General features: G+C 42.9%; 1 protein-coding gene and 1 long non-coding RNA gene across 5 annotated transcripts in view; one reads left to right on the top strand and one right to left on the bottom strand.

The window, feature by feature from the left end:
• Window positions 1-18,635, bottom strand: part of unc5a (unc-5 netrin receptor A) — a 155,829-nt gene that overhangs the window by 11,749 nt on the left and 125,445 nt on the right. For 2 of the 4 annotated variants that reach the window (XM_020706676.2, XM_020706677.2), the window contains 5 exons: window positions 11,911-12,138; window positions 10,950-11,249; window positions 7,122-7,209; window positions 6,545-6,713; window positions 4,352-4,585 (listed from right to left, as the gene is read on the bottom strand). In XM_020706676.2, coding sequence (XP_020562335.1) covers window positions 4,352-4,585; window positions 6,545-6,713; window positions 7,122-7,209; window positions 10,950-11,249; window positions 11,911-12,138 — 1,019 coding nt within the window. The remainder of the gene's footprint in view (window positions 1-4,351; window positions 4,586-6,544; window positions 6,714-7,121; window positions 7,210-10,949; window positions 11,250-11,910; window positions 12,139-18,635) is intronic. The other 2 variants (XM_004073514.4, XM_020706678.2) reach the window with 1 other exon arrangement.
• On the top strand, window positions 4,533-6,615 carry LOC110015765. The gene is made up of 3 exons (XR_002291023.1): window positions 4,533-4,642; window positions 6,261-6,421; window positions 6,514-6,615. It is a non-coding gene; the product is annotated as an uncharacterized LOC110015765 (long non-coding RNA).

Below are 18,635 nucleotides of genomic sequence, written 5' to 3'. Positions count from 1 at the left end.
TAGTGACTGCAGCAAACTCTCTCTTACAACAAAAACAGCCTGCCATCAGTGAAAAAAAAAAAAGAATTAAATAAAAGCTACACAAATCAAAGTATAAGTAGAAGCCTATATATTAAGAAGTGGACAGGCACAAAGCTGCAGGCGCTCCCACAGCAAGGTCAAGCTCTTACTTGCAGTCTTCTTTTTGTACTGGCTTTGCTTGTAATAAACTGATTAACTTAACTAGCTCTGATGGGAATTATGAGCAGTGTTTGATCAGTTAATTAGTCAAGCTACATGCAGTCCCAAACCAAGAGGCTGTAATCTGCTCATAAACCTGCATTCACCCTTCCACTATTAGCCATATTGTGCCCTCATTTAAAAATGTGCGCTCATTGGTGCGATCCATTTTCGGCGCTGCTCCTTTCAGGCAAATGCATTTGTTTGTAGAGACTCGGCCGGCTATGTGGGCTCCATAAATCTGGGTATTTGTCAGCAAGACGTGACAGGCTTTTCCTCTCAGACTGAGAGTCTATCAGTCTGAGCTCCAGTGGCCGTGCCTGCTACAGTCAACTCTGATTAATAACTACAAATAGAGGGGACTTGTCTGCTCAGAGTTATAAATGGGGACTGCGTTTGCTAGGGAAGAGATGCACATTTGGCCTGATAAATCACAAAGGAGGACCAGAGGAGACGCAGTACGCTAAAACACGAAAATATGGAAACAATTTTTCAGCTAGTCTCGGTGATAAAGCTGACTGTCTTGTTTAACTTAATGTCACCAATTACTAGTGTATGCTCTGCTGGGTTTTATTTGATTTGTTTGTTGTTCAGTGACTTTTTCTGATGGGAAAAAAAACATCCTCTGCACATGCTGCTTTTCTCTTCAATGGGACATGAAAGCAAAAGGTTTACACTTAGATCTATCTGTTGCAGAGCTAGCAGAAAAGAAAGAAAAAAGCCGTAGAGGGAGCACATGGACAGTTTATGAGCTTTTTAAATGCAACCAGGACAAACATCTCGAGGTCAAATGCTACAAACGAATTCAGGAGCTTTCATTTAACCAGCAAAGACATTCAATTAGGAATTGATTTAATCTGAGAAGAAAACATTTTTACAACCACCACTTAGCCAGATGTGACGTATTAGCCGCTAACACTGATGAAGACAAATGTCTGCTGCTTCACGCTAGCTCTCTCACACCGTTTTTGCTGCTCTGGAAATAAACACACCTCAATAATTAATAATATTGCAAAGACAAGAGCCATAGATGAAGCTGCACGTTTGAAAGAAACATGTTCACACTGAGAACATGACTGGCTTTAGTTAAAAAGTGAAACATTTGCTTGTGTGTTTAGTTTGGTGAACAAACATTTCCACCTGCTATACATACATTTTTTAATGAGGTGACTTTTCTAAAAAATGCCCATGGACTGCTTTTTCAGGGATATATGACAATTGTTAACTTTTACTTTGGAATGAAAAACACATAATAATTCTATGTACTTATAAACCCACTCCTAACATCTATTGAGCTATTTTCAAAGCATTCCCAGTGATAATTTAATTCTAATTATGCTGTTTTTAGCCAAAATAAAAAAAATAAACCTGCATCATTTTCTAGGACATAGTTTCTGCAGAGCGGCAGTAGTTCATTCGAAATTTTCCTCTGAGTTCTGGGCAGAACTACTGGTGTGGAGCAACCCCACCACCCCTTTCTGTCACCCATATCTAATAGCCATTTACACGCTCACCCGCTGCCTTACAGCCCCTCACATCCCCAACCTAACATTACCTATACAACAAAAATGGTGAGCAATAGCAGAGCTTTCCAGTCGTACAGTATTGAGCCAGATGTCAGCTTAGACAAGGAAAACAAAGACGTACATGGATCTATTTGCAATGGGATAAATCAGAATAGAGCAAGGAGCTTGTGTCCCACCCATTGTAGCTTCTACATCACAGCTAGAAGCTTTTTCAAACAGCATCTTCTTCTGATTCACAATGATTTGAATAGAGAAATACTCAGAAATAGAATTTTGAGCTTAATTTTCTTAATATATGTCCTCCATCATGGGAAAAATGCCAGAAGAACAAGTTAGAAACACAATTTTCATTGGAGTGGGTCTTTAAATCCGTTTAAATGGAAACTTTATTAAACTCACAGACATTCCAAAAAGCATGGATGTTTTGTCATCCTTTTTAAAACGTCAATTCAAGCAACAATTCCCTTTTGATTCATAAAATGGAAAACTTTGACATTAAGCGCATAGATAAACAAAATGATGCTTTATTATATTTAACAGGCACCTTTTGGGGCATTTGCCAGACTAATGAGATGCTGCTTGTGTCTCTGGGTGTCTGGGCGCAGACTGACAGGGCGCGCTTCACTGCAGGTGTTTTGGTGGTGAGATGGCAGAACATCAATGGAGCTTTCCCACTGGTCTAGCTGAGAACAACCACATGCACAGGGAGGGCACTACCAAACAGTGATTATGTCGACTTTTCTGCCGTGCCAGGCTTGGCGAGGCCGATCAAGAGTGGGACACACATTAAATATTAACTTAATTGGTCCCGGCAGAACCCCGCTAACATACGGCAAGCATCAGATGGAAATGTCACTGCTTCCCCAGAGCTCCTGTACACTTAGGATCAAAGACAATAACATTGGTTCTAATCTGCTGTAATAGGGAGATAAGAGGCTGGATGGTACAGCATGCTTAAGATGCGTGCATATGTGTATCTGTCATCATCCCTGATGGACGCTTGTCAGAGCTGACTGACAGCCAGGGAAGAGGAGAAACGCTCAGCCTCCCTTTTGGACTCAGTTCTGCCTATAAGCATCTTATTCTCCCAAAACGTTTATCTAAAGTTAACACAGTTGCAGAAAAGTTGACGTCATGGTACCTGTGACCTGAATCTGTACATTAGTCCGTACTGTGACTGCCCCTACTGTCAACATCCACAGTAAACTCCAACGGTGGCGGAAGTCTAATCATAAATGGTGCATTTTAAAAACAATGATTAGGCCCAACCTCTCTAGGGAGTTTTAATCTCCACTCAAAGAAGGGAACGTGCTCGCTAAATGAACTTCTCCACCCATAATGGCACTGAGAGCAGCATGGCGGCGAGATTACTAAACAGCGAGGGCCACGTTTTAAATCACTCACTAAAAACTACAAAGCCCCGGAGAGGCCGTGGCTTACCACAGCACCGAGTTGTGTGAGAGACGTGAAGCTAATGCACTCAAGGGCGTCGAGGGAGCTGCAGAGTATGGCAGCGCGAGGGCTTGAGTCAACAAGCTCAGATGTCCTTTTCCTGGCTAAGAGAGAGACAGAGAATAGTAGAACAAGAGCTAGCCAGAGGGAGAGGCAGTGAGAAGGAGTTTTTGTGCACTGGAAGCTTCTTTTGCACACAATGGAGGATGCACAAGGTCATTTACACAGTGACCCAGCAGCAAAACTCCACCGGTTCAGCTCATGATCACACGGCAAGTAAATATCTGTCCAAGAGAAACATTTAGTTTCCACCTCAAGTGTGCCACACTGTCCGTCTTTTCTGTAATAGAACACAACAGCCAGGACCTCCATGCAATAACAATAAGAAAAAGGAGAAATAAGGCATTAACTTCAGAACTGAGTCACAGAAAGACAGATGTGTAATAGAAGAGCTGTGTAATTCCAGCCCCACAGCATGAGCCTGGCCACAGTTTTCATCTCATCATCATCATCTCCTGGAATGAGACTGTGTTAATTTCAGCTGGAGCCCCGATGACTTCCACTGTTTATGTCCCACAGCCATCCATGGATTGTGATGGTGGAGCACCTCTGCATGAGCAGGTCAGCCATTACAGCTGGGGGAAAAAAACAAAACAAAAAAAGGATTCCAGAGGGAAGTGGCACTTGTGGCTGTGGGTGGTGTCAGTGGAAGAGGAACGGCTTAAAAGAAAGACGGAGAGGTGTGGAGGGAGCGCAAGAGGGAGCATTGGGGGTTTCTGGGAAAAGATTGGGACAGACTCTCCTTTTAATTTACTAATTAACCATGCAAATGAAATCTTAACAGGCTACTCAGAAGCAGTCCTCGAGGGAAGGAGAGAGGCATTAGTGGCTGATTATACCCTGTCCATGTGGAGGGGAGAAAAAGGATGTGAAATATGCTGTTAAACAAAGTGATGGGAAACTTCTTGGCCCCTGGCAGCTAAGCAAAACCACTAACGGCAAAAAAGAGGAACGAATCACCGCAAATAATAGCATTGCTATGGCTGGGATTTTGCAGGGTTTCTCCAGACTGCTTCCTGTCTGCACAGATTTGCCCTCACTGGGCTGATGTGTATCTGCCTGGTGGCTTCAGAGGCTCCATCTGTGACATTTACCTTGAACACGTCCTGTGTGTCGTCCATGCAGTACACCCTGATGTTGTACTCCAGCGTGGAGCAGTAAGCATCCGAGAAGAGCACGAGCCGGAGGCGCTTCGCGGCGCCCATGTGCAGCGACTCTCCGACCACGGCAAATGTACCCAGCTGCTCCGAGAACAGCCGGCACGTCTCGGCCTCCAGCTGGCAGTAAAACGGCTCCGACACCAGCTCCTCCCCCATCAGCAATACATCCTAGATAAGAGGAGGAAAGGGGGGAGATGGAAGGGGGACACAAAAAAAAATCATAAGGTATGGATGGAAGGTCAAGCACTCAATTTATGCAGGAGGGAGAGTTAATGTGTTTGCTTCTGTGTGTGTGTGTGTGTGCGCCTGAAAAGGCCTTGCTTGAAAGCAAAAAGCCCGCCTCCAGTGTTTCTGCTGCATCTAATATAAACGTCTCAAAGGTTTCTAAAGTTTTCGGGTAAAGAGTTAGGATCATGCAGAAAGCCTTGTTCCTGCCTCAAATTTCATTTTCAGGACAGCATGGTTGGTATAATGAACACATTCTCCTCATACAAAGACATCCTATAGAAGACCATCAATTTACTTAATAATGCATGAATGAGGTACTCAACTGACATGAAAGGAGACTCGATTAAATTCCTGGCAGGAATAGATAGATCAGAAGAAATAAAAGACTGGAGGTGCAGTAAATGCTGGGATTTCTGAAACTTTGCCCTGGGTTTGAGATTTGTAAACGGTGAAAAGAAGCTGGCAATTTACCTGCAAAACCACACAGATGCATAAAAGACAAACACCGGCAACTTCAAGCAGTAATTGGTTCTAAAAGTTCCTGTACAGGAAAATCTGACTTAAACCTGTCAGGAAAGTGTCACCTTGAATTAGCTGGTGTTGTTTCAAAACTGGAGTTCTGTTTCCCAGCTGAACGCCTAATGAGGATGACAGACTTGTGAAGATCTCTCATTCCATCACAGCTTAGGATAGTTTTTATGATCTAATTCCCCGGCTCTGGGCTAATTTCATGGAGACAAATTGGATTCAAGGTGACAATACTTTCTCTGAAATCCCTTCATGCTGTTTGACTGACTCTTCCCATTAGCCAATCCCGCTGAAGAGAGCGCTCTGCTTGCCAAATGCCCAGTGAGCCCCTGTAGGATCGATTCAACCGCACACCATCTGCATCAATAGAATTAGTATTGACACTATTCATTAGCTATACAACCACAATAGAGTCCCACTTTTTCCATCATCTTAATATTACTTCAAAGTGGAGCAGAGGCTATTCTGCTGCTGAACACTCATCTTTTCCCTTTCCCTCGTTACGAGCTTCTTTCTCTAAGTTCTTTCTTTCTGCAGATCTGCATTACTTGCCTGTGTCCCCCTTTCTTCATTCCCCTTCTGTCTGCGGGTCTTTGTACTTTTATTCCTTCGTTCACCTGATGCTTCTCTGCTGGGGTTGTTGCACATTCAGGCTGGTGGGCTATATTTGGTCCGGCTGATGATTAAAAGCGCTGGCCTAACCTCTGCCTCAGACAGGCCGATCCATCCCACAGACACCCCACTGCTGCCACACAGGGGGGAGGCTGAATAATTTATGCACAATATTGAACATGACAGAAGAGCTAGTAACACGCTAAAGCCCACCAGCACCCTTTCCAATCTCTCTGGATTGTAAAGATGGATACTGCATTGAACGGTATTTTGTTTGTGCGCAGCCCTGTGTGCAGGTCCCTCCCAGCTCTGTCCTCCTGCAGCACGGGGGCTCCAGTCACTTTGATATGTGGGGGTTAAGGAAAATGTGGAAGGGAATGCTGTAATTGGAAGAAGCAGTTGAGAATGGTCAAGGAGCACTCAGAAGATTACTTTGAGGATTAGTAATTTTCTTACAAAAATTTCTGTTTTTCAGAAACATGTTGCCTAGCAACCCTTGAGTTGGAGACATCCAGTGCTCCAGGGCTTTTGTTCCAGCCAAACACCTGATGGTCAATATAATTTAGACCCAGTGGAGGGGCGTCGGGCTGGTTCTGCCTCTAATACGCAGCACTGAGTTTACTGCAGTCACAGCAGGTAGAACTTTCTCCTTTTACACAGGAACCCTCAGCATATACCAATAATACTTTCGAGATTCACTGACTGGCAACTTTTTTGTTTCTGCGCAGATTTCGTGCTGGAGTTATGGTGCAGCCTCACCTCCCAAGTGCCCTCATAGTTCTGCTTCTTGAGGCGAACAGCCCAGTTATCGAGGCATGCGTCAAAGCAGTGGTCCATGCTGAGAATAACCGGCCGGCTCAGGACCACCCCTGGAGGACCACAACTCACCACGGGGCTGAGGAGGGTCTGGCAGCCTGCCAGGGGTAACCTATGCCAAGGGGCGGAGAGAGCAAGAACAGTGTGAACTGAAACAAAGCGCCTTTTTCCTCTGAGTGGTGCGAAATAAGCGCTCTCCTAAAAATCAGAATATGCTACAGACACCTCTGCAAATGATCAAGAAAACAATTAAACCTGCCGGACTGCCTGGATCACAAAAGTCTTACTGTCTCCTCAGAGGCTTAGTGCATCAAGGCAAATAAACAGGGCCTTCCAAACAATTCATTTAACTTAAATAGTGCACATCCTGCTAAAAGGTTTGGTTATTTATTTACATCCCTACTCCACTGTACTGGCACAGACTCTTATCCCTCCCCTAATGGAACAGCAGAGCATCAAAACAAACAGCCTAGTGGCGTACAGGGAAGACTGCCAGTTAGACGGTGCTAAAGAGGCCCACCTTAAATCTTCCTTCCTCTGAACAGTGAGATAAATCTCGTAGATCTTTCCTCTGGGGATGGCCTCTGGAGGGATGAGCAGGCTGATTCCTAATGCAAATAACAACAAAGGCAGAAAGGTTGAGAAAGGAGGAGGGGGCGAAGAAAAAAGGGATGCAGGCTCATTTGTTCTAACTGAGAAGCACTTTTGTCATCTCACAAAGGAAGCAAGCCCCACACCACAGAAGCGTATGGCTGCAAAAACAAAAAACAAATTTATTCTGAAGGTCAGAGGCAACCTCCTTCAGGTGCAGTAGATGGGAATCTCTGCACTGGCTGGCACCGCGGCACACGTCCCCACGGTCAACAATTAGCTGAGACAAAAGCGTGCGGCGCATCACAGTGTAAATACTCTCCGTCTGTTAGCAAGCAGATAATTGAGACCAAGGAACAGACTACTTTGAGAACACTGCAGTTCCCCAGGAGGGTGCAGGGCGACACTTTGCATTTTGAACGTTGAAGCATTTTTTTTTGTTGTTGTTGAGAATTTCATGCAAAAATAACCTACTTGGATCGCTGTTTAAAATTTAGGCCAAAAAGTGTCAGTGAGACAAAATCTGAACATTTCCTGGGTTGTAAATAAGGTCTGTTTATATTAAGAAAAAGTGAATTTACATAAAAGTTTAAATCTGTTAAGTTTGCTTTCAATGCGGCCCCTCTGTGACAAATGGGAATCCTCATCCATCTAATTATCATGCAGCGTCACAGGGATGCCGGAGCCTATCCCAGCTATTTTAGGGCTTTTTTCCCCCCGCAAAACGGACACTGCCGTTTTTAAATCAACTGATGTAAGAAGGAAAGTCATGGGTTTAGATGGGTTTGAGTCACGGTTTCTATGGTAACCACTCTCGCCAATCAGGAGTTGGCTAGCTAGAAGTCCACATCCCTGCTACTTGAAAGCGGGCTCAGTAGAGAATCTGTCAATCAAATATTTTGAACATTTAGGCATCTGATTGGCCAGTTTATACCTTAAATAAGTTGCATTACAGAAAAAAATGAACGAACAAAAATTAGGTTTAGCAAGAACATGTTTAAAAAAAATATCAGAGTAAGAATGGTTATTCTGACAATTACACTGACTGAGTAATAGCTTTTTATTTCTTAACAGAAATCTATGGGATTTTGGCTTCCTGGAGCCAGAGGGTACTTCCTGTTTGGGGGAGGGGTCACTCAGTCCAGTTCCCACAATCTGTCAATGTTTAAGGGGAATGGCAGAGTACAATCTAAACAGGTCGCTAGTGCATCACAGGATGGGAATCTCCCTTTGATTGAATGTGTGCAAGCATAGCATTTTCTTTTTCTCCTCCCAGTGTCACTATGAGAAAATAGGTGCCAGTTTGCGGCATAGTCAACATGTCTTTGAGCTAATCCATGCATGAAATATCTGTACGACTGACAAAAAAAGGAAGCACACACAGTGAGGGAGAGCGGGGACGAGAAAAAAAAAGATCCTTTCTCCCACAAGATGCTGCCATGCTGGCATCAGCTAATCTGGACGGATACAAAGAGCCGAGCGGAGACGCTGCTTTTCACTGCGACTATTTAAGTCCACTCTAATGTGGAAATCAAAACATGAAAATAACGATGACAGACTTTGTGAATAAGAGATATCGGACTGATCATCGATTTGACTGTTTTTATTCTGCTGTCAGTGCTCTTAGCACATCACTAATGGTTGCAGACATCGACTCTAATTTCCAGCAGCTCAGGATAAGCCTAATTGGAATAATTTGCTCAAGTTTTTTTTTTTATTCTAGGGATCTTCTCAGAGTACAGTGCATTCGGCACACATTCGTTTCAACTCATCACTGCACTGAACATTCATTTTAATTATTCATGCTGTGCTGTCTAGATGTAGGTTACTGACAAAGCGTTTTTGCAAAATTATCCATTTTAGGAGAAGCAAAAAAAAGTTTCTGCATGACTGCATGTTAAAATTTGTCACTTACTTTAACCTTTCAGGAGCTGATCAAACATTGAAGTTTCCCTCTTACAAAGACCTTTCAGGCTGACTTGAATAATTGAGGAAACATTTTCTAAAACTCTATCCTACTGTAGAAACAACCTTTTCCCTGTAAAACAAACTGATGTCCTTGACAGAAATCAGTTAATTCAATTTGGATAAAGCCTGAAAAACGAATGACTGTACTTTAAGTGTGAACCTATTAAAAGCGGTGAGTTTAGGGTGGAACGAGAGAGCTGTTCATGATTAATTCTGCTTGTTAACGCCTTGTCAGAAAGACATTAAAACTGCAGTGTGGTGATGCAGAATGTCCCCATATACTATCAGTTTATAAACTGTTTACATGGCAGCTGTTGTTTATTTAAAGTATGGCAGACAAAGGAATAGATGACAGAGGTTTGTTGAGAGAACTCCTGCCAATATCCAAGACATTAATATTCAACTGTGTTGTCCAAATTCCACAAAATTGGAAATTGCTTTTAGGTTGACTCCAGCTATTACAAGAATCTATAAACTTGAATGAGTGTGCGTGTGAAAGTTTAACTGGACAATGCAGGTGACTATTTTCCCGTACTGCAGCTCTACAGGGACCTCCATGGTGAAAACTAATTTCAGAGACTGTCATGTTACACTTCCCTGAGCCTTGTGTGTACAGTGCTATCTCGTCCGTGTCACAAAGAACTTGCAGAGACATAATAACAACAATGTATTGAGTGCTTTTAGATTTGACAGAAACTGGATCTCGGGTCATAAATAATGATGGACAGGGAGAGACGGCATGTGCTTTTATCAGGCCAAATGAGCTGATGGAAGAGCACCCTTGGGGTCAATCAAACTCCGGAGCGGACAAAGTAACTGAACCGAAACCGATGGAAAAAGATGGCCTCTTCTAAAAGGACCCTGGTAGGTGCGCTGGAGAGGATTTTCTCCTGTGTGATTATCAAATAAAGGCAGCTTTCATCTACACCTAAATCTGCTGATATGTGTGCACTACCGCAAATATACACACGTATAGAAGTCAATAAGAAATATTTGAAATGATCCATCTGGGTATCCAAACTGGGAGATATTTTGTTGTTGTACCCAGTTCCTACCACTCAACATGACTTCATGTACTTTGATAATAGTCTGTAGTCTGTGCAGGCTCTTCCACACCAAATTCACTCATCCACATTTTTAGAGACCTTGCCTCGTGCAAGGTCTGGTCAAGGTCACCTGCCAAATCCAGACTCGCCCATCAGATTGCCAGATGGAGAAGCGTGATTTGCCCCACTAGAGGCGGCATCTCCACTGCTGTAAAGTCCTGTGGATCCTTCGCATTGCACTTGGTGATATACAGCTGGGATGTAGCTGCTCGGCCATGGAAGCTTATTCTATAAAACTCTCTACACTGTTTTGAGCTAATCTGATGTCTGTATGTATGATCAGCAGATATGTGTCGAAGTACCCTATGTCATCTCCTTTGCTATAATGTGGCTGCAAATTTCCCAACTGCATCACAGAACTTTGCTAGATTTTACTGAGCTCCTGGGAATGGCACACTCTTTTTTTGTTTTGTTTGTAAAAGTGTAGACATACCCAGGTGCATGATTTCATTCACCCGTGGCCATGGGAAGGATGAGTGTGTGAATACTTTAGGTTTTACAGTGTCTACTTTTAATGTGTGTGTGCTGGATCAGATTTATCCAGTAAGTATTGGCTCATGCACCTTTTTCTACAGCTCTTACCCTGTGTCACCACAGCTTGAAAAGTATTCTTTTGATTCTTGCCAGAATCAGCAGAACTAGAGAACAGGTATGACAGAGAGAAGCCTGACTAAAGAACAAACCTGTGTTGGGAATCGTCAGCCTCCCGCCTAGGAAGTTGAATGTGCCGTAGGAGGTGTTTGCCACATCACGGGGGAGAGTTTTAAAGTAGCTCTGAGTGGAAAACCTGCTGACAAACTCTGCAGGATCCGGATTGAGCTTGCCGTTGTGCAAGGTGTGAGAGCCATTGGGAAGCGGGTCCAGCAGAGGCCCGTTGGTCATGGAAAACTTGGCTGTAGCATCGTGGCGAGAGCGCAGTGTGCCCTGGTAACTGGTGGTGGTGGTAGTCAGATCAGGCTGAATGGTGAGCAAATGAGAGTTCTCTGTTTGAATAACAGAAACAGAGACAGACAAAAGCAAATGTGTGAATCTGTGGGTTCCTATATGCCAGAAACAGCCCTCACACTCTCTAAATCTGTTGCAACACGCACAGCAAACTGAAACAAAGACACATGCTGCAGAAAAAATATTCACACATGCACACACTTCCCTGTACACAAACACAGATTTCACTCAAAGCCAATAAATTCCCATTCTTCTCCCTCCATCACTCCATCTCTTTAGCATTCATACAATCAATACAAAACAGAAGTCAGATGCAGCTTAGCATCCACAGCACATTCCTTTTTTTCCCCCTCACAGTGAATCAAAGGCAGTGCGGCCCAGCTCGCTGTCTTCATCCTCAGAAAGTTGTGTTTCTATTACTCGCTGTTAAACCTTAGAGGCTCCGCACAGTCAGTAAATATAGTGGCTACACTCCCTGACAATGAGGTGGCAGCAAAACATAATGTGTCAGGCGGGCAAATAAACAGCCTGTGAGCCACACACATGCACACACACCAACTTTAAATCATCCTTAGACTACAAACCCATGTAAACGAATCCACACCACCTACACAACCACAAAAAACTGTTTCTTTGGTACTCTAGTGCCACAGGGAAAAGACGGACAGACGGCGGCAGAACAAAAGAACAGTGTCCTACTGCGGTGGGGCGGCCTGCGTGGCCGCGGTGCCCACACACCTGGCTTGCTGGGCTTGATGCCCATGGGCTGGAAGCCAGTGGTGAGGATGGAGGAGTCCGCCACGTCAGCATCAAGGCCTTCTTTCTTGCGTCTGTACACCAGGACGACCACGATGAGCAATAGAGTCAGACACAGGGCCACCGCCACCATGCCCACATAGAGCGCCACATCCTCAGCTCCACGGACAGCTGTAAGACGGGAAACAGATGTTAAATGAAGAGGGAAAACTTCTTCTGTCACTGGTTAACTCTTTGGCCATTTATGCAATTTCCAAAATTCCAACAGATTCTGATGTGGAAACAGGCAGTTTAACACGGATTAGTGCAAACCAACACAAAATAAAACAAGCAACAAATATTTACACAACATCCATAATTCCAACATTTGGGGTAATTGCCGTACAGAAACCCAAAAGAAAACACGATTTTCAAACTAATGTAACTCATCAACCGTTTTTTACGCAATTTTCATAATTCCAATGGATTCTGCACTGGAAAAAAAGCAGCTTTGGGTTGACTGGTGCACAGAAACACAAAATAAAACTCGCTCTTTGAACCACCGTTAACTCTTCCATTGTTTATGCAACTTTCCTAATTTCTAAAATTCTGACAGGCAGAAAAGCAGCTTTGTGCCGATGGTAATTGTGCAAACAGTTTAAGAGTTCCTGTAATTCAAGTAACATTAAAACTGCAGCTAAAGTGTTAAAGAGTTAAAATCCATTTTCAAAGAATCCTGAAAACGAATGTTTGACTTTTCTACTTTTCTACTTATTCGTTGGATTTTTATCAGTTTCATAATAAAGGACCACCAAAAAGAGTGAAGGGTAGTAGAGTTTTATTGCTGCTGTTATTTTGCTGTTGAATGAATCTTTAACCATCTCAAGGTAAATCTCTTTCTTTGTGTTGAATCTTTAACCATCTCAAGGTAAATCTCTTTCTTTGTGTCACCCCCACGCAGACAAGGAAAATGGAAGGATTTCCTTGTGAAATTCCCTCAATTCACATATCTCTTAAAAAAAAAAGAACAATCCTCTTCTTCCCAAAAGTACAGCATGAGGATGACAGCGAAGCCCAGAAAACATCAAAGTGTTCACTCTGTTGTGCATGGTTGTGTGTTTAATTTTTTTTATTTTTTTTGGAGAGAATGGGATTTGCTATAACTGTCTCCCCAGGCTGGTGAAATTTGGTGGCGGAGGTGGTGGATGCTCTCAGGGCCTTTGTGGAGGGCCATTGTGCCAGAGAACCACGGGGGCGTAGAGCTGTCAGCCGAACAGAGTCAAGGAGGGGATTCATTGAGCAGCGAGGCTTTGAGGGACGGGGAACAACAGCAAAGGTTAAAGTGCTGCAGGCTGACGCGTGCCGAGTTGACAACAAAAGGAAGAGGACTGAAGCCAGAATAAATGACGTACCAGGAGAAAAAATTAGAATGAAAACGATTAACGGGGCAGAATGTGATTGACAGCATGTGTGTGATTTGCATGGCAGAAATAATATGTCCAAGAGGTTTGTGTCAAAATCAATCCGATTTGCATTTGATTCCATGAATATTTCATTGTTCTTTTACCATGTGTAATGTAACTTTGAAAGAATCTGCTTGACATGTTTAGTTAGTAAATCTGTGCTGTGAGAATGATGAAAAGACAGGATGTAAAGTGTTTTTCCCCACATTTGTCCAAAACCAATGTCACCAAGTCATGAAAAGAAATGCGAGAATCCATTTTGTACGTGATTACCTCAGTATAACCTGATACCCTAAGCAGTGTTTGGAGTTCTCTTGACAAGTGATCAATTTTAGTTCATTAGCTTTGCAAAAAAAACCTCACTTGAGTCCACTAGGAGTCAGTCAGACATGTCTTCATTCGACTTCTTCTACTGTTTGCTGAAGCCTCTCTAAAGTTACCTTGAAAGGTGGTATTTTGGGAGTCAAAGAACAAATGACGCTGTGATGTTTGTACCTCTGAGCTGCTGTACATTCAGCGATGTGCAGACTCTCAAAAGACAAAAACAACACCCGTCAGCAAGGAGACAAGCCAGCTGCCTTCTGATTGGACAAATATAGCTTAGGTTGCCTGTCTGTTGTTTACTTTCTGAGGGCACACCAAAGACACCTGGATACCCTCAGATGCAAAGATCCCGTATCTCTGCTCTTATTTTTCCCAGCGTGACGCTCTGGCATCTAGACAATAAAGTCAGTCAATCAGAACGCTCTCCTCCCCTCTTTCTTTTCTTCCTCTCCCTCTCACCTCTCCCCTCCTCTGTTCTGACCGTAATCTCCGGCAGCTTATCGGACCATCTCTGAGTGAAGTTTTATCTGACCCGCCACGTGTCACTAAGAAATGCTCCCCATGCTTTGCTGCGACCGCTCTGAGCTCCCTCTGGCCAGCACTCATTGATTTCCATGATGCCAGCCAATAATTGAAAGGACATCCATCACGGTTTAATTGACAGAGCTAATCAGGTTTTGTAATTGGATGGGCTCCACTTCAGTCCCTATCCAACATGTCCTCTCTTTCCAGGCAAACTTTGAACCAATCCACATATTTTCCTGTTGGATGAACATTGTCCCATCCTCAGTTGCAGCTTAATTGTTCTCCAGGAACGTCTGCTTCTCTGTGTCTGTTATTCGTCATCATTACTGACACCCATCTGAGGATAATCTATAGATGTGAAAAGCTTTTATTTAACATTATTGATGGCTCCCTAGCTTTCACTCCCACTCCTCCAACTGGTGAGGGATCAGCTTCTGGCTTAAAGAGGGCTGGTATAATTCATCTCAGTTGAGGTGGGGTGTCTGGCCACTGCTAAAGTTTGGACTCTTGCTGAATTGACAGTCAGCACAATGTCCACACCTGATAGCCTCCCTCTCTCTACCTGCTCCCCGCTCAGCAGCACTGATATATATATATAAAAAAAAAGCTTCAGACTCTGCTGCATCTCTTCGCTTGGCATTTATCAGGAGACCTGAGAATATATTTCATCCCATGGCCAGCCCTAGTCACCCGCCTGAAGATGAATAACTCCTGAGTTCTTAAGGTCATGGAAATATGGCTACTAAAACTCTCAAAGCGAATGCGACCATTACTATCTCCACAATACAGTCGTCCCATCTCTCCGTGGGTCCAGGTGAAATATGGCCCAAAATAAATGGACGGTAATTTTTTTACACAACCCTGTGAACCAAACCCATGCTAAAAACAGCCGCTGCCTTAACAGCAAATTACAGATTTTAAAGTCCCACTCCGATCATATTTTGATCTGTTGTAGAAGCCATCCCAGCGGTCTTTTAAGTCAAGATTCAAGATATATGTATCTGTCATTGTTATTAAAACAACAAATTTGCATTTGGAGCATCGACAATCACCTTAATTATTTCAAAGCTGGAAAAAAAACTCAGATTCACCAAATAAATACGCAATAAATAAATAACCAAAGTGCAACAGCATTACAAAAAACCTCCAGCAAGGGCTAAACAAAAAAAAGACATTCAGTGTACACAGGTGTTGAGTCAATAACAGCTTGATGTTAATTTGCAGCAATGCAAAGTCCAGTTCAGTTATTTCAAGGTGGATATGGTTATTGTGGACAAGGTGTGGGGTACAGTGTAGCACATGAACAAAGAATATTAAGACTAATTATGATTATGCTTTTTTTAGCCAAAACCAAAAAACCTGGGTAATTTTCCAGGAAATAGTTTCTGCAGAGCTGCAGTAGCTCATTAGAAATTTGCCTCTGATTTCTGCTGGAATGTTGGCAGAGTAATCCCTCTTCCATTTCCCATCATCAATCAATTTACACACTGTCCTGCTAGCTTACAACCTCTCACAACCCAAACTTAGCATTACAGATGCAACAAAATTGTAGTTATCCAGTGGTAGTTTTGAGCCAGATATCAGCTCAGACAAAGAAAACAAAGACTTACATGGATGTAGTCGTCTACAAGTGGATGCATCGGAATAGAGCAGAGCAGGGAGTTTGTTGCCCGCTGATTGTAGCACCTGCGTCAATGCGACAAGCTTTTTCCAAATGCGTTTTTGTCGTCTGTTCCTCATTCACAGCAATTTGAAAAAGGAAATACTCAGAAAAGCTATTTTAATCTTAATATTCTTTGTTTATGTCCTCCATCATGAGGAAAAATACCACAAGAACATGTTAAAGACACCAGAAACAGGATTTTCATTAGAGTGCGTCTTTAATGAAAAGCAGATTAAAGACAGCCGACGGTTTTAATGTTATTTGCATGTCACCCCCATCTCGATCATTTGCGACAGCCCCAAAATGGGCTGCCGCTGAAAATTACGTTCATTACCTTTATTGCACGAATTAAGGCAAATAATTGTTTTTATGTCGTTCTAATTTCCTGAGCCGGAGAACCAAACACTGTTATTTTTCCTCCGTGACCTTTCCTCGCCCTCTTACACCTGTCTGCCATTTGGGCTCTGGCGCTCTGCCAGCGCGTCCATCCTTTCCAGCCGCCTGGCTTTTTTAAAGCTGCATCTCCGGCTTGGCTTTATGAAACCGATCCTGCTTGGATCTGATCTGTCTGTAACGCAAAGCGTGAGCTGTGCTGTGATTCTCATGGAAGCAATGCCAAAACAATAACCTCATCTAACATATGTCATTCCTGGTTTAATGTGGGAGCTTGTCTGTAGGGTCCACAGACAGAGGACAGCTTTTGTTGCATTGTGACTCACTCTGCAGTTGTTTTGTTCAAGTACATTGCAAGAGAAGGGGGTCTTTTGTTTCCAGAGGAAGTTTTCATCTTAGCTAATGGCCTGCAGATATTGTTGAAGGCTGGGAGTTGCTGACAAGCCAAAATCATCCTGCTACTTTGCTTAATTTAATACTTCACACAGCAATTGTCTACGGAAATGCATCTGCTAGGAACAGATTGGGACAGGCATACTTCAGAGGGCAACACTCCGCTCTGCTCCGTCAGTGTAAATACAGAGTGTGTGTGAGGAACAATGACTGGCATCTTTGTGTATATGACTTGCTTCTCTGAGGAGGAGCTGCTGACCTTTGATGATGGGCCAACTGAGCTCCATGTTTCCTTGCAGCAGCCAAACTCAGCAATCACCTAACACACACCCAAACACACACACACACCCATGCATGCTAAGAGTGCTAACACATACACATAATGCATCATTCACATGCAGTTGATCTCTGAAGATTCTCTGCAAAACACATGCTCTCCCCACCCAAGCAGCAGCCCATTTGATTTTATCAAACAGAGCAACAGACATAATTTGGTTTATTAATTCATTCGTCCATGTCAACTGATCCCCATTAAGACTCCAGTGTTTACCATGCAGATCAGGCAGAGTGCGCCACTCACAGGATTTCTGTTCAAGATGTCATTCTCTCTGGACGGGAAGCCAAAATCTTGTTCTGTGTTTGATATTTCTGCTGATCTGCAGCTACCGGAGGTCCTGCAGGCTGTTTAAATAGGCTTTTGACACACAACGCTAAGACATTTCTTGGTTTGCTTTGTTGTTTTATAATTGAAATAACGCGCAAATTATCCCAATCTGTTCCAGAACAGTCAGGATCGTTCATTCGAAAGTCACCTCCGACCGTCCCAGAGCCGCTCCTCTGCTTGGAGATACAAATCTCCAGAGAGACAAACGGTTCTCCTGAGTCCGGCAGCCCGCTCACGCAGAACAGCTGGAAGGACTGCGGTCCGAAGCCTCCTCCGTTGCACACACCTTAACACAGCACCCTCCCCTGCCTGCAAAGTCGAAGCTACGAGTCGGGCTGCTTTGCTCAGAGACATGCAATGTGTGCGCGCGCACAATTACGCAACAGTATGAGCGCACTTGATTCATCTGTGTGCACGGTTTAGTAATCCGTGCACATGGTTTATCAGATTTTTTTTTTTTTTTATTATTTTTTAACCACTGGCACCTGGAGGGCTCAGTAATTATGGGTCTAAAGTGGTCAAATAATTTTGGATTTTAAGTATATAAACTAAAAAAAACTGTAAGCACTATTGTCACCAATTGCATCTTTAAAGTAAAGTTGTCAAGTTGTTTTCTTAGATCTAAAAGAAAAAATGAGACTTAAGTTCAGTTTACTGAAACAACCTCTAAAAAACTAATTTTGCTTTTAAATATAGTTGACGGTTTGAATAATAAAATAAAATGAATATAAAAATTGAGAATATTACTAAAATCTTGTGATTTATCATGAGACGTCACACAAGTGTCTGCTAGCACGGTGGAGAAGTCGTACCAGAAGGCGTCTGTATGAAATTGATCTAACGTTTTCTGTATTTTCATTAAAAATAAAAAAAGGTGTTTTTTTTAAAACATGTCTGTTGGAAACACTGTTATCAGTTTGGATTAAAGGACTCTGAGTGTTTTCTAGTTGCTCCAGTGTCATTTTATGTAAGTGTTGCTGTGTCTTCATTTACCATCTTTTTGTCATCTATCTGCTAGAAGCCTCGTCAGCAAAACTTTGAAGTTGAAAAAACTGCGGCGAAAAATGTCAGGATTTGCAGTTAAATGTTCCAAAACAACAGTGATGTCTGTGTTTTTTAGTGCTGAAGTGAAGTTGACAGCAAAACGTTTGATTGTGATGTTGAAAGTGATTTCTTTCTTTATTTCTAAATCTTTGTGTTTTTTACTGTTTTGTTTTGTTCATTTTGTTCTCCTCTTCCAAATAAAGGTATGAATGATGGTGTT

Source organism: Oryzias latipes, chromosome 10 (genome assembly GCF_002234675.1).
Source record: "Oryzias latipes chromosome 10, ASM223467v1".
NCBI classification, from domain to species: domain Eukaryota; kingdom Metazoa; phylum Chordata; class Actinopteri; order Beloniformes; family Adrianichthyidae; genus Oryzias; species Oryzias latipes.
Note: the sequence above shows the minus strand (reverse complement) of the source record. Positions and strands in the feature narration are given on the sequence as shown.